This window comes from Merops nubicus, unplaced genomic scaffold, assembly GCF_000691845.1.
Source record: "Merops nubicus isolate BGI_N331 unplaced genomic scaffold, ASM69184v1 scaffold7834, whole genome shotgun sequence".
NCBI classification, from domain to species: Eukaryota; Metazoa; Chordata; class Aves; order Coraciiformes; family Meropidae; genus Merops; species Merops nubicus.
Window position 1 is genome coordinate 1 of NW_008602199.1, and position 15,596 is coordinate 15,596.

Below are 15,596 nucleotides of genomic sequence, written 5' to 3' on the forward strand. Positions count from 1 at the left end.
GCCCTGCCCGCCGTCGGTGCTTCCCTCTGTCCCGCTCTGTCGCCGCTCTCGGAAAACGGGCGGCAGCGAGGGGTCGGTCCCGGGCGATCACCGTGCTGCCAAAGTTTCCCTTAGTGGGGGTGGTTTGAAAGTTCCTGATGGACGTGGGATGCCGGTGAGGCGGGTGGCGGGTCCCGGCGGGGGGCCGGTGTTCCGGTGCCTCCCCGGGTCCACGTGAGTGTGAGGGCTCGCCCATAAACCCCATTTTCTACCCTCCTCCTTGGGATTGAGATTGATCTGACACTAAATCGCCAGCGTTAAAGTCCAAAAAGGGCATACAACCAAACAACAACTTCATGGCAATCCCTGCTCTAAGTATCTTTTTGACCCTAGTATCTGTTTCTTGCCTTTTCTCCTCCTACTACTTGTCATAGAATTATGGATCCAAGCTTATTGAGAGAGCGAGAGCTATTCAAAAAGCGTGCCCTTTCCACACCAGCGGTAGAAAAACGTCCAGCGCCATCTTCTGACTCCTCCTCTTCAAAAAAGAAGAAAGCAAAGGTAGAACAAAGTGGCTCCTCAAGCTCAAAACAAAACACAGGTTGGTGAAAGTCCCCCGTTCAACACCTGCTTGGTGTTTTCCACAGTCTGCCTCTCAGCTAGTTTTTATCATTTAAGAATCAGTCTACCTGTGAACTTTGCTGGTGGCTGTTCTTACTTGTTTTCTTCAGTTGTCAGGTTTTGTTAAGAAACTCACTGGTGCAATGGGGAAAAAATATACTTTTAATACCATGTATGTGTGTCAAGCCTCATCCTGTGACTTGTTTGCTGTTACTTGGAGGACTTGCTACTGCCAATATGATGTTATGTAGGAGCTGAGCTTTGATTTGTGACTTTTAGGCCTTGCTGGACCCACAGAACAAGCAGTAGCAGTGGTCTCGTTCTTTTTCTCTGTCTTTCTGGAAAGAGAGCCCTTAAAACTTAATTGTGCTATACTGTTAAGGTGTAGGCTGTCCATTCATGAGATGGATTTTGCAACTTATATAATTTGTATCTGAACTACTGGAGAGAGTCCAGCAGAGGCTGCGGAGATGCAGAGGGGCCTGGAGCATCTCTGTGCTGAGGAAAGGCTGAGAGCCCTGGGGCTGTTCAGCTTGGAAAAGAGAAGGCAGGTAGGGATCTTATCAATGCTAATCAACAGCTAAAGGGAGAGTGTCAAGAGGATGGAGCACAAACTGGAACCCAGGAGGTTCTGTCTGAGCCAGGTGGAAAAATTCTTTACTGTGAGAGTGGTAGAGCCTGGAGTGGGCTGCCCAGAGAGGCTGTGGAGTCTCCTGCTCTGGAAAGATTCCAAACCCACCTGGATGCCAGCCTGGCCACCCTGCTGTGGGTGACCCTGCTGGAGCAGGGGGCTTGGATGAGGTGATCTCCAGAGGTCCCTTCCAACCCCACTGTGTGATTCTGTGATCTTCTCTGGTTGGCATTTTGTGGTTAGCAGTAGTTCTTGTTTTACCTAGGAGCTAGTCTTTATTCCCAAACACCAGAGCTTCCACAGGTTTCTCTCTGCTTGCGTCAGGAGTTCTGTTGTTTCCCTGGGGTGGCGGTGCTGAGGATGCATCTCTCAGTATCAAATAAGTGATTAATGAAGTAGCACCAAAACAGTTGGGAGCAAACGAAAAGTGCAGTACCTGGAGCAGCAGGGAAAGTATTTGTGTGCTCAGGAGCACGCTCTGCATTCCCTGTGTGAGACACGTAACTGGGGGACCTCTGTAGCTCTCTGAAGGAACTGACAGTTCTCAGGTACACTCTAAAGGTCAAACCAAATGTCAGGAGTTAGTAAACCACAAAATACCATGTTGCACAAACTCATTGGATGCTCATGTTTTTAATACCATGCGTGGCTCTTTTCTAAACTCCAAAAGAAACAGTAGGGCTAAAAACAAGAGGAAGAATGTCAAGGACAGCTGGGGGAGTGGAGCATCATTTGTCTGAGGGAAACAGTAGGAGATTTGTGTATATGTCTTCAGCTTCTCAGGGCACCAAATAAACCTACCAGCCAGACATTTTAAAATAAATCAAAGGAGGGCAGACTTCCATCAGTCTCTTTGCCACATTCACCAAGCAAAATAGAATTCTACGTGAAGTATCCTAAACTGTGTAGCCTGAGTGACAGTGATTTCATGGGAGAGTGTGGCTGTGAGGAAATACACTTTTATCTTTTACCCTGCTTGCTGCATTTCAGACAGTATCAGAAAGGTTTCAGGGTTTCTATGGTATTTTTACACAGAATGAGTCCAGCATTCTTTCATTTTTCCCTGGGGATTACTTCCTTAACTATTGTAGAAGTAGCAAGGATGGAAGACAAATAATAGAGGGAACAGATCAACTTTTTCTTCCTCATAGGAACTGGCTCAGAACAAGTGTTGGCAAGTGATTGAATGGTTTAAGCAGCACAAGTCACCCTGTGATATAACAGAGTCAGTCATTTGCCCCAAAACCTGTTTTTTATTAGAATCCCCAGATTGTCAGGTGCCTGTCGGGATACGTGTGTGCCAGAGATGGGTCTTGGGGAGGTGAAGCAAAAACCTCATGTTGAAAAATCTTTCTCCCACCCTCCTGAAGAAATTAAAATGATGGTGATGTGTCCTAGTTTTGTTGTATGGCAACAACAATGATAAGTAATGTCTCAGTAATTGTGTATTGGCATATTGATAGTCTCTGGGTGTATAGCACCTGCAGGTTCTCCCTTTTTCTATGACTCAGAGAACCTGCTCTTTTTGGGGGGAGGAGAAACATGGAGATCATGCTATTCTTCAAAAGGCTGCATAGAAAAATCTGGCCTCTCTGTGTGTGAAGATGTGTTGTAAGCTTTCCAGTGAGAATAGTTACCACTATAGTTATTTGAAATGGTTATTCAGATAAGTTATTTGGAAAAATTCAGGACTGCCTGGTTTACTCAGTTCAGAATGGTAACTGGAAAATAAATGAAATAGATCACATCTGTTAGTTTCTTTTTATTAATGGATAGTAAGTTGTGACTAAAGTCTCAGTCTTTATCTGAAGACCTTTGTCTTGATGGTCTTGGCGAACAGTAATCAAGAGATTAAATCTCCAGGAACTGTTTCACGACTTTGTCTACATGTGGGAAAGCATCGTCCTGAGGCTTTAGGGCTGTGTGAGGGGAGGTCTTTGTCTTCTGTTCCTTGTGCAGACACCTAGCCCCCTTTACAGACCTGTGAAATAAGTAGCTGGAATGAGCCCCAAGATTTTTTGTCGTGTGTGCTTCTAGGGAAGGCATGAGAACGCGAAACCGGCGCGGCGGAGGCCGGCTGCGCTACTGCCTGCACGCTGCCTTCCGGTGTGCAGCCATGAGGAGCGTTTTGCAGGAGCCAGGCAAGCAGCCAGCAGTCCCGTTGCTTTCAGGAAAGAGGCATGTTCCTTTATTCAGTACACCCTGATGGCTACTCGTGCCTCTCTTGAGCAGAAGACAGGTCTTTCAGAGCTGATGCTGTCAAATACAGCAGAAGGCAGCGAGGCATCTACCCAGCATCCCTGACAGCAGAAGGCATCGGTGTCATTCGCATGATCTTCATCGTATGTCTTGATTTGAAGTTGTCTTGTACTTGCAGTGTCAGCTTCCATTAATTGTGCTTATAGTTTGATTTTTTTTAGCTGAAGGCGTTCTCTGCCCGCGGGGTGGTGAAACCTCACCGTAACAAGCGTATCGCAGATGAGTGTCCGGGGAGTCACATCCTTCTGTGGCTGCAGAAGGGACATTGCTTCTCCAGGTGAAGCACTGGGCTAGCTGTGCTGGTTCCAAGTGGCCTGAGTATCTTGGGACTCCATCTCACCAACCAGTAAGAGCACGAGTCAAATGAGCAAGTCTTTTGTTGTGCCCACATCTTCTGGAGCTTAGGCATAGTGAACCTGATACAGGGAGTTTATATATGAAAGAGAGAATTATAGGCACTGGCCATAGCTCATGACGAGTGGGTTGTGAGATCAGTGTTGCAGCTTCCTTGTCTATTTGGCCATTAGGTGGGTTTTGTTGCCTTAATGACAGGAATATTATTTGGTTTTTATAAAGTTAAATATCTTGTCCCACATGAAACTTCAGTCTGGGCCGTTTCTCACTGTCCTGCTTTATGGGTTCAAGAATGTGAAAGACTTACCAGGAATTACTGACAGTCATGCTGTCGGACACTCTTATTACAGTTGTAGTTTGTAACTGCAAAACTTTTATGGTTTTAAAAACTACAGGTGCAACACAACTACAGAAGAAAAGTGGTGAGCCAGTAGTCTGAGTGTTGGGTGGTCAGTTTGTGAGAAAGGCATGAGTGTGAACTCTCTGAGTGCATCATCATCAGGCTGCTGAAACAAGCTGAGGTTCTCTTGTGCAAAATGAAATTGCTTCTCCCTGTGCATCCATCCTGGTGTTGCCTCCTTTGTGAAGCACACGTGGACACCTGAAGGCTGCTGGGTGAAGTGACTGTCCATGGGATGGGAGGTTTGTGACCCATATGCTTGGGTTCCTTGGTGAGAATTCAGTCAGTTCCAGTACAGCTTTGAAAAGTTAAGGTAGGGAGGATATATCCAGCATGTCTGACTCCCTGTAGAGTTGTGGTTACCACAGAGGCAGAATAATGTCCCTGTTTATTCTAGACAGTACTACCACAGTATCCTTTTGTGGAAATAGATATTCTTAAGATAGTGCATTATTCACGTCTTAATGCTCAGGAATTGTTTGACAGGTTGAATATGAAGAAAGGGGAGAGCAGTCCTCTGAAGCTGGAGAAGGGGAGGGAGAAGAGGTCAAATTGTACCACAGGAGGTTAGAAAAGACCACTTTGGGGATGCATTTCACATTGGTTTACTTATCCTCCCACCACCCTCTCCTCTAAAAGTGAGAAACCCATAATAAGAAGAGCTGCCAGAGGCAAGAATTGACCCAAGCCTCCCTGCCTCATGGGATCTCTCACTGTTCAACCCTTCCAACCTTTATCTTCTCTCTCACACCTAATACATCTTTCCTGGCTCTGGGTGGTTGACCTCAGTGAGAGGCCACTGCTGTGTCTTTGCACTACCTATGATCAGATTGAGCGTTTTTGAAAATGTTTTCTTCAGTTAAGCAACATAGTTCTGTGCACGTTAGGCAACGTTTGTTCCTTCAGGTAGACAAAGATCTATTCTAGTAACTCAATAGAAACATCAAAAATTCACTTAAAAACAAAAACCCTTTTCTTCCCCCATCACACTGCAATAGATCATCCTTCTGCTAAGCACTCGGAAGGCCTTTGCTAATTATTCAAGTTCACGTTCAGACAGAAAATAACAACTGATGCTGTTAATATTTAAGTCCAAAAGAAAAAAAGCGCATGACTTGCTAAGGTACAAGAGGCTTCCTTCAAGATGTTGAATGTTCTTCCAGTGCTGATGCTCAGTCCTTCCTACACCACCTCTGTTGCACGCTTTCTGAAGCTGTTCATCATTGCTCTGACTGGATTGGGCTCGTTCTCCAAGTCTTTCACCGTTTTGTTTTTCACACAGCAGCAGCAGTCTAGCAGCTCATAGAGGAAAGCCAACACCACCAGAGAAACTACAGTAAAGATAAATATGATCAGAATAATAAAGCAGGCAGTGTTCCAGTTATCATGGAAAGGGTAAATTTTTTGCACTTGAAAGCCCAGATACTGGGAAACGGAAGTAGTCTCGTTCCAGTGAGTGGTGTTGGCAGTTGCCATCCTTGAGGAGTTGTCTCACTGTCTGGATTTGAGGGCTGAAACAGAAAAACAAAGCTGTTGAGGGCTCTGTTGATCAAGAACGTGCTGTGATTTTCTAAACAAATCCAAACCGTAAAAACTTAACCTTAGTTCTCACAAACATGGATTGTTGCATACTCCTATTTGCTCACAAAAGTGCCAGACTCTAAATGCACAACTTTGTGGTTTGTCTGGAACGTTTATTTCAGTGATGACTGGTCCATCGTGTAGTACGAGTTACTCTGAAATGACAGCCCTTTGCTTTTTTATTTCAAGTATATGCAAAGACCAAAAGTTTGGAAAGATAACTTTCAAGGTGTATAGTGGTTTCAGCGACCTGTCCTGGGCTTGGTACTTACATGGTGTGAAAGCCTTCAGCACTTTTTTGGTAGCCTTAGAAATACAGGGTGTCTGTGTACCACCCATCCGTGCCTGAGTGACTGGAGGAACTTACCACACGTTTATGTCATTGGAGGTTCGTTGTTTGGTTGTTTTTTTTTTCTCTATTTGAGAGAAAGAAAGAAATATTTTTTCTAAAAATATGTATAAATTTTAATTATATTGGAGGATGTTTCCAAAGAACAGACCTGAGCTTGTGGTTGTTATTCTGACAAAATAGCAATCCTGGTTCCTTAAAACCCACTATTTTAGAACTCCCTGTTATCATGGACTTGTTAACCCTGCAAAACTGTTTTGACTTCCAAAGGCCAGATTTCCTGACATGTTCATTCCCTGGCTCTTTTGCTGTTGAGTAGAAGTTTACACTCGAGGAATCCAGCTGCTTCACTCAGCTGCCCAAACAGCAACATTTGGACATCTTGACCTGTTTGTGGTGCCGTGGTTTGAGGATGGCTAACAAGGAAAACCCAACCCTTTCTGAGGAGTTCCGATTTCTTATTTTTGACTGTGTCTTCTGCTTAACTGGTAGGAAAAGAATGTTGTCTGTAGTCCAGTACTGTCTGCTTGTACCCAGCAGAAATAAAAACTGCTTTGTGGTATGGGGGAGAGATGAAACAAGGAGTTGGCTTCAGCATGTCTGCTTTTGGCACTGTTGAGCTGAGCTGTTTGAGAAAGGCCGTTGCTCCAAGTGTGAGTAGGCTGTGCCTCAGTAATTTCTGTAGTATCTACAGCAAGTTTTGTGTATCTGAATTTTTCTGTGAATTATGGATAAAGAGGCCAATGAGGTGTTTGGCAATAACATCTTTACAGTTATGCCTCTCTTTTTTCCCCCGATTTTATTTTGCCTCCCAAAATGGAGGAAAATTTTAATACAGTCTAGCGTAATAAAAAACGTCCAAGGAGCCACAGCAACTTCTGGTTACCTGTCAAAGCATACTGTAGGACACTGTAACAACCTTTGAGTCCTTCAGGCCATTTAAAACTGGGTGTGGGAGAAGGAAATTGAATCCATTCTCCATATGCCCTCGAGGAAATAGTAAGGAGTTTTTAGGTGAAACTTGGTGATGGTGAAGAGTACTGATGGGCCAGCCTGGGCCCCCTGTGTAAACCTGTTGATGAGTACATGCAGGCTAAGGGGCACCTCACAAAATGTGGGATTTTCACTCTGCTGAGCTGCACCAGAGAAACATAGGATTAGGGAACAGGAAAGAGAGACCACATGGTAATTTTGTAAAAACCTGAAGTCTGATTTTTACACCTCAGTGAAAGATTTTCTTTTGCCTTGAATATAAAGCAAAACGTGAAAGCCTAGCTATGTTCATTACAAAATGGCCCTGGCTACCCACATTTAGTGTAATTTCCTTCAGTAATCAAAACTACAGAACAAAGGGGTGATGCTGATGTTCTGTGTCTTGAACAGTGCTTGCAGGTAATGCTTGAATGCACCTTGCTCATGCCAGAAATAATTCTGCCGTCAACCTGTTCAGGCAGTGAAAACTACAAAATTCCTGAATAAATGGGAAGTGACCAAGCCTAATTGTGATGGTGTCTGCTAAAACAGATGCATTAAAGCAGTCTAAGCACCTGTCATTATTTTTGTGTCATGATTCAAACGAAGGTATTGTGAAAACCAGGATGATGCAGCCATAAGAGCTTGCAATTTATGTCTCATTTCTACTGTTCAGATGTTAGACTTTTTTTTTTAATCTATCTTTAATGGATTTAAATTGAAATGGAGCATCTTTGTTGTTGGGAAGGTACCTGGCATTAACATTTGATACAGACAATTTATTGGAGCAATTACTTACTGTTCCAATTCATAACGGAATACTCAAAGAATGACTAAGATGGATAGAATTAATTAAACTAGGTTGGTTTTTTTTCCTTAAACAAAAGTTTACAGAGCAAACCCAACCTAAAAATACTCCCAGAGTTGAGTTGGGTCCTGGCTTTGAGAGCATTGGCTTGGTTTTGTGACAGACTAGAAAGGAAACTTGGCTGACCTGGTTTATAGGGCTAAAAGTCAGTAGGGATTTTGAAGGGGTGGTCAGAAGAGTTACTTGAAAATCCATGAGGGGGAGAGAGAGAGAGAGAGAGATAAGAGGGCCTGAATGAAAGGATTTGAGGGGTAATTAAAACAAGAAGGATTTAAATGGCAAGAGAATATCCTTGGGAAATGAAGGAAGAGAATATTTCTAAGACTGAGGATTTTGTTGCCATGTGTTTCACGTCAGCTTGTTTGCCCTGTAAACACCAGGCACAAAAATTAACTGTTTCTGCTGATGCACTGTTTAGTCATTGCTCAGAGCCATCAAAGTTTGGGGCTTCTGAATAGCCCTGGGCATGTTTGCTTTGTGTAGCCAGGAGCCTTTGCTGGCCCAGCTCTCCTTCTAGGCAGTGTTAGCTCTGTTGCCAAAAGCAGAGGAGCACTTTGGGCTTCCCAGGCAGGTGTCCCTGCTACCAGCACAGTGCAGCAGCCAGACCCACCCCGCTCCACAGCCACCATTAAGGTGTGGAGGAGCACGTCTTTATGTGGGGAGGTGGAACTGAATGCCCGTGCCAGAGGTTGTTTATACTTCTCAAGAATGATGGTGATCTCTTTAGATTTGAATGAGGCAAGGCAGATTACTATCAGCTACTCCTTGCTGTGATTATTAAAATGCAAGACTAAGGTAGCCGTTGCCGAGCCGTCAGAATTAACACGGCACTAATAAGGCTAGTAGCTTCAAAGGCTGTCCAGATTTGGTCTGGTTTCATGCAGGTTTACTTATTTTGTAATGGCACAGTTTAAATTGATATTGTAAGCCAGTCTGGTTTAAACACAGTTTGGCTATTGTATGAGTCCGAAATGCGCCCAGTTAAATATTTAATGACTTGGCTTCTGTAAAACCCATATTAGGTTTTAATTTAAAAGCATCGTCGTCGTCAGGCACTGCAGAGGAGCAGCTTTATTTGAAATCATATTCATGGAGCAAAGGGAAATGACTGGCAAAAAATCATTTCAGTGCAGTCCTGTTTAAGAAACCACTGAATAGACATCTTGGGGTAATATCATTTACAAACCTCAGACGGATTCCAGCCTGCCTGTTTGTGTTGTATCGATCGCTGCTCCAGCGTTCACAAGGAGAGTAATATGCAACGGGATTTTCTTCCTACCCCAACACACCACGTTTCTAGAACAGATTTCTAGCATATCCCTCAACACAGACCTCTTTCAGGCAGCTTAATTGATGCTGTTTACAGAACACCTACTGGGGAGATACATTTCTTAAATTTCAGGTTTATCTGTCTTTGTTTTAAGGAAAATCCTTTCACTGCCCTTTCTGCAAAAACACACAGAAATGATTACACAGAATGTGAGGCTGTAGAAAACAAGCTACCTCCCAGGAAGCATGAAATCCATTTTGTTTACTGAATCTTGGCTTGGTGTATTCGCTTTGCTGTAAGATGGAGTGGTCATCAATTTTCCATTAGTGCACAGATGGTGAAAGTGCTCATCTGATAGTGCAAGACAAGCTCCTCTGCATTCGGCAGAATAAAATCCTGCTAAACCTAGAGAAAAATCATGCTGGTTCTAAGCAGGCTGGTAGGTTACAGGCATATTTTCTTTTAGTAATCAAGACAAACCTAAGACAATGTTATAAAAAGATACACACCTACCTCTTGTCTGAGAGGATGCTGGAAAAGCACTGTTCTGGTCCCTTTTTTTTAATGCAGCCTATGGCACAGCTAAGATGGAGCTTTCCTACCATTGGTCAGAGCACGATGCTGCTGACAACTTCCTTTATGCTCATTTGCATCAACCCCTACAGCCCCAGGAGCAAGTCGTTCATCTAATTTGACTCTTACTGCCTTGAATAAGAAATGGCCCCTTCCCGCTCACATTTTTGGGATGCTCTTTGTGCACATGATGAGCTTGTTAGTGGAGAAGTGGCAGTGGCCATGACACTGCTTGGCTTTGCTCTGGAAAGCAGCTGGTTGCACTGTGACCTTTGAAGTGTTAATATCTTCAGATTTCCAGCCTTAGATTTCCTTGTGAACGGCAGTGGGCTGTAGCCGGGCAGATTAAACGAGATAATCTTCTTGATTCAATTGACAGAGCAAATCCATAAGTCGTGTTAACTATTTGTTGTACCTCTGAATTTATTTTAGCTGCTTGAGACCTGCCATTACACGTATGATTTTCTTCTAATCTATAAAATGTCCTCCACAGACATTAATTTTTAATGATAAAAGGGAACACTGCTAGGGGAAATTCCCTATAGCCTGTATGTTCAGTGGGAGTTGGCTTTTGTTTTTCTCCCATTTTCTGTCTTAATTTAGTAACCGGAATAAAATGTTCTTCTGCAGCTGGAGTTACACTGATTCTTCGACATTACTTTTAGAATTGTGCTATGTAAAGCCTCTAGTACAATGTCATGTAATGGCTTTGTTTTGTTGTGAGCTTCACTCAATTATCAGTTACTGAGTTTTAAATTCAATATTTGTTCCTTCAGCATTGTTTTTTTTACTGTACCAGCACCAGTTTCCATCAAGCCTTCCCAATAATTATCAGAAGTAGATTTGTTTGAAATTTTACTACATCGAGAATTCCCACTTTGTAGTTGACTTACAGATCAAGTTGGTTGAGATACAGTAGGACAGACAAGGAAGAATATTCACCTGAAGCATAGTGACTGTGGAAGCTTAATTTGAGATTTCCTGCAAAGAACTTGGTAAGGGCATCTAACTTTAAGCACTGCGAATGTAGCAGACTTGCTCGAAGCTTGCCACTTACTCAGTGGAGGCAGTGGATCTTTGCTGAACGTCTTAGGTGCACTTTGTAGGTTATGATCACTTTTTCTGTTTTTTTCTTTCTTATTTTGCCACCTCAAACCCCTGAGCCCTTCCACATCTCCTTCCACCACTCAGAGCAAAGACTCTGCTCAGCATCTCTGCTCAGCACCCGTTGCAACCCCTCCTTCAGTTAATGCATTAACTTTGTGTGCTTTTCTCTCCTTCGACTGATTTATCCACAGAAACAAGATGAGCACAGTATTTCTGAGATACTTACTGTCTCGTCAAATTCATTAGAAATCACTAGTGGATTAAAAAAATTCCTGCGGTGATGAAGAAGAAATGTTCTTTTTTGTGGAGTAGCTGAAATTCTGAAGAGCTGCTATCATGAAGTTTGAGCCACGTTATCCTGGCTGGCCTGTGGCTTTTGGTAGTGGTTTGTGGTGGATGTTTCTGCTTAATGTGCTGTGCTAGTATCTCAAGTTAATAAAGCAGTCATTAACAACTTTGCAAGAATTTTTGAAACAAGATTTACACAGTAGCGAACTTCATAAATACAGTAAGACAAAAACAGATGAGGCAACAGAGGGGATTCTGAATTATTTCAGTGGTTCAACACAGCTCATTTTGAATTTATTAAGGTTTTCTTAAGTTCTCCGCTAGAGCTATTTAAAAAAATGATAAATTTTTAAAAACTCAGCACAAGCACAGCCTTTCTTTACCTGGTGTGTAACAGTTGAGTAGCTTTGGGGAGTAAGTGAAATTTTTTGCTCCTATCTCAGCAGCACGAAGTTCTCAGTAGAGCTAAAATTGGGCAAAAATGCAGTGCATTATTTCAGCATGAATTAACGTAGCATAAATGATTATGATCTGTTAAGCACAGAATTAAACATGTACTCTTATGGTATTAATGCTGCAGTTGCCTGCTGTTTTCTTAAAGGTCAGGTCCTCATAACTTTATATTTGTGGAACTCAGAAGTGTCCAGAGCCACATCTGTTGACAGCAGGTAGCTCTTGTGGGTCTGGATCAACATGTGTGCTAGCACAGAGTCCTTGAGGGGTGACCACTCCTGCAACACCCATTTCTGTTCATAGCAGTCACTCTGAAAGCTCCTGGAAGAAGGAGAAAGGGATGGAGTGCAGAGCCAACAGGGTGTTGTTGAAAGCGTCATTTAATTGTTTGGTTTCTTCCTTTGCAGATCACAGTAATGGATCATTTAACTTGAAAGCCCTTTCAGGAGGCTCTGGCTACAAGTTTGGAGTCCTTGCTAAAATAGTGAATTACATGAAGGTATGGTGTTTTGATGTAAAATTATATTGATTTTAAATACTTCAGTTATTTATTCTCCTATGGTGGCTAAAAGATGCTGAATATTTCAAACTCTTTTTACTGCAAGTGTGATAATTTCAAGAAACCACTTGTTAAATTCAAAATGCTGGCAGTAAACAAAACAGCTTATTATTCCTGGAATCCTAATTATTCTAGGCCACTTTAAAATCAGGATAATGTTTTCTCTTTGCAGTAGAAATAGGAATTGCATGATGCTTTCAGCTTTTAGGATTCATGATCTATTTATCAAAATAATGTGTCATTTGGTGTTAGACAGATGACTTTGTCATCAGTCTTAGGATTTTTTTCCCTCATATTCTCAAAAGCCCTAAATTGAAACTCGTGTGCTATGTGTACTGTGCCTACCCTGGTTTTGCAACAGTTTCTGTCATGACATTATACTAATTTTAGTTACTTTATGATAATCCACTCGCTGATTAAAATAAGTACAAAACTAATAGATGATGGTTACTTTTCCAGACTCGACACCAGCGTGGTGATACACATCCATTAACCCTAGAAGAGATTTTGGATGAAACACAGCATTTAGATATTGGACTCAAACAGAAACAGTGGTTAATGAGCGAGGTAAAGAAATGCTATGTTTAGGTTTTAATTGTATGATAAACCTGAATTATACATGTTTATTTAATTACAACCTCTATAAACAGATATTCCCCTCCTTTAAGAAACTGCATGGGTTCACATGTCTGTCTGTCTTGTACCTCCTGCTGTTGAGGTAGCTGTGAAATGAAAGTCCTTCTTAGGGTTTAAGGACCTGTTAGACGTATTACACCAAAAGTTGTTTTATGTCACGTGAATTTATTCATTGCCACTTTTTATATAAACAAGATGATTTTCCTAAGGAATTTCTTTTTTAAAAACATCAATTTGAGAGCTATTCTGATATCAAGGATGTTAAATTGACTAAACCAAAGGAGTATGGCAAAGAATTCATGGTCTTCTAGTTGTTAGTTGCTGAAATTAAAGATTCTGCCATGAAATTTCTGTCTGAAATTGTGGGGTAATCTGCAGATTCCTCTGCTGGAGTTCATTGCTCTCACTCTAGATGTTAGGTTGCATTCTTACAGTTTCACTGAAACATGTCACTATATTCATCTTCATGCCTAATTGTTCTGAATGTCTTCATGGAATTTCAAGAATAATAAATAAATAGGCAAAATACTGTACTCAGTATTTATAGCTGGTTTTGCTCAGTTAATATTTAAAAACCTTAAAACAGAGTATTAAAGGCTGTTGAGATGTGGAAGAAAAAATCCTGCCTAGTAAAACTAGGATAGTTTTAGGTAATATAGCCTGTAGCATTCCTTTGCTACCAGTACTAATGTTCTCGGATACAGAAACCTCCAGTCTGGCTGTGTTGGTTGTGATGGAAGCTTGACTTTGCTGAAGTCTTTCAGAAGGTAGTTCCAGTTTGTTTCCATAATGAACCAGAAAATCAAGATGGAATGAAAAAGCTCCTCCCAAGAAGTGTATATAAAATTATCAGTGAATTGTTACTGGTGAGGAAAGGTGAACAAGCACCCTGCAGCGCCCAGTTTACTTACCTTCTCTGCTATGGGTGTTTTCTCCCTCCTTTCTTCCTTCTGTGTCTCTTCTCTTTCTCCTTTCAGGGTCAGGCTGGCATCTGCAGAAGAAACTAAGTAGAGTTGCCCTCTGTTACAGGTGAACTTCCATTGTAGTACTGACTTGCACAGCAAAACTGATTTGGTGCATTTCTTAGATCATTTCAATTGTCCCTGAACTTCTGGTCAGCTTCCCCCTGAAGCTGACATCGTAAGTCAAATCCTACTGTGCAGGAGGTCTACTCTTCTCAATTTCTTCTACAGCTGCTGGTGCCACTTGACAGCAGTTGGGGAAGACTGACTCCTGTGTTGTTCATCCCAGGTTAACACCTTTTGTGTTTTTAACACTTGTATGACCCCAGCTTGATATGCTGAGTTGTGCGTTTGCACTTTATATTCAGCCAAAGCACATTTTTTGGCCTTCCCTCTTCTTTATATTTTCATTCTTTCTAAAAAGGAGCACGTGTGACTTTCTGCCATAAGAGGCTTCATGGACCTTCGAGGCCAGAGGCATCAAGTGAATGATGTTAAGCCTCCTTTGGTGCTTTGTGTTGTGGTGATTTATGCCTGGGCTGGTGGATCTCAGATCCAAGGATTTAAAATCTGTTTCAAACTCAGATTTCCAAACTGGCAGCTGTAATGTGTGGCCGATGTGCTCTAGCTGCTCAAAAGTATGCTAGAAAAAAAAAGCACTAGTGTGTGCTCTTTTTTCAAGGTTTGAAATATATGTCCCTGTTACAGGCTCTAGTCAACAATCCGAAAATAGAAGTCGTAGATGGGAAGTATGCTTTCAAACCCAAGTACAACTTGAAAGATAAAAAGGCTCTGCTCAGGCTCTTGGACAAGCACGACCAGCGAGGGCTTGGAGGAATCCTTCTAGAAGATATTGAGGAAGGGCTACCCAACGCACAGAAAGCTATAAAGGTGAGTAGCCTGTGGCTACGATTCAGCAGACCCGTTCTGGTCAGCTTCTCAAAGGGGAGAGAAAAGGAGCTTCTCCAAGGCTTTGAGAATTTTCTCATGAGTTGTTTCTGTTCTTTTGAGACCTCAGAAGTTATTTATGAAGATCTAGAGTTGTCACTTTTCCTGCATTTCATCCTTTGCGATTCGGCCTGATGTCTCAGCACAGCTATCAAAGCTCTTTCTCACAAAAGACTCTTGACCTCCCACATTCCAACTGCAGGCATTTAATTCTGCTTTTATACCTTGATCTCAGTCCTCTGTATCTCATCTTTGATTTATTAGTGTACTTAACCGTCAGTGTCCATTTTGGATGCTTTTCATTGCCAGTTACTTGTCTGCTTTTCCAGTTTATTGTACTTATTGCAGCATGAGACCTTGGTCTGTTGTTTGAGCTGGAATCCTTATTCTGGGAAACAAAGTGATTTTGAGTTGTTCTTTTGTGTTTGTTTTTGAGGCTTTAGGGGACCAGATCATCTTTGTTAATCGCCCGGATAAGAAGAAAATTCTGTTCTACAATGACAAGAGCTGTCAGTTTACTGTGGATGAAGGTAGGTGTTTGTTTACTTATGTTTCCATGACAGGTGATTTGAATTCATTTTAAGCAGTTGTATGTATAAGCAGCCTTCAAGTGTAGCAGTCTTTTAAGGTGGTAGTGAAATATTAGGTATATCCAGATGTCAGAAGAATGGTTTATATTAACACAAGGCGAACTAGACTAGTGAGTGAGTTTGGAGGTAACATTCTCTGTTTTATACTGGATGCATTGGAATGTGGCAGGCGGAAACCAACAATTCATTTCCTTCC

General features: G+C 42.1%; 2 protein-coding genes across 2 annotated transcripts in view; one reads left to right on the plus strand and one right to left on the minus strand.

Moving 5' to 3' along the window:
• The first annotated feature begins 417 nt into the window (after positions 1-417).
• The window catches only part of GTF2E2 (general transcription factor IIE, polypeptide 2, beta 34kDa), a 24,249-nt gene continuing 9,070 nt past the window's right edge, over positions 418-15,596 (plus strand). Inside the window, exons 1-5 of the mRNA XM_008938264.1 lie at positions 418-580; positions 12,113-12,204; positions 12,724-12,831; positions 14,571-14,753; positions 15,247-15,340. Coding sequence (XP_008936512.1) covers positions 418-580; positions 12,113-12,204; positions 12,724-12,831; positions 14,571-14,753; positions 15,247-15,340 — 640 coding nt within the window. The remainder of the gene's footprint in view (positions 581-12,112; positions 12,205-12,723; positions 12,832-14,570; positions 14,754-15,246; positions 15,341-15,596) is intronic.
• On the minus strand, positions 5,427-5,720 carry SMIM18 (small integral membrane protein 18). The gene has a single exon (XM_008938263.1). The coding sequence runs from the start codon at positions 5,718-5,720 to the stop codon at positions 5,427-5,429; it is 294 nt and encodes a 97-aa protein (XP_008936511.1).

Coding starts and splice junctions, on each gene's coding strand:
- SMIM18 (XM_008938263.1), bottom strand. CDS start 5,720: ATGGCAACTGCCAACACCACTCACTGGAACGAGACTACTTCCGTTTCC.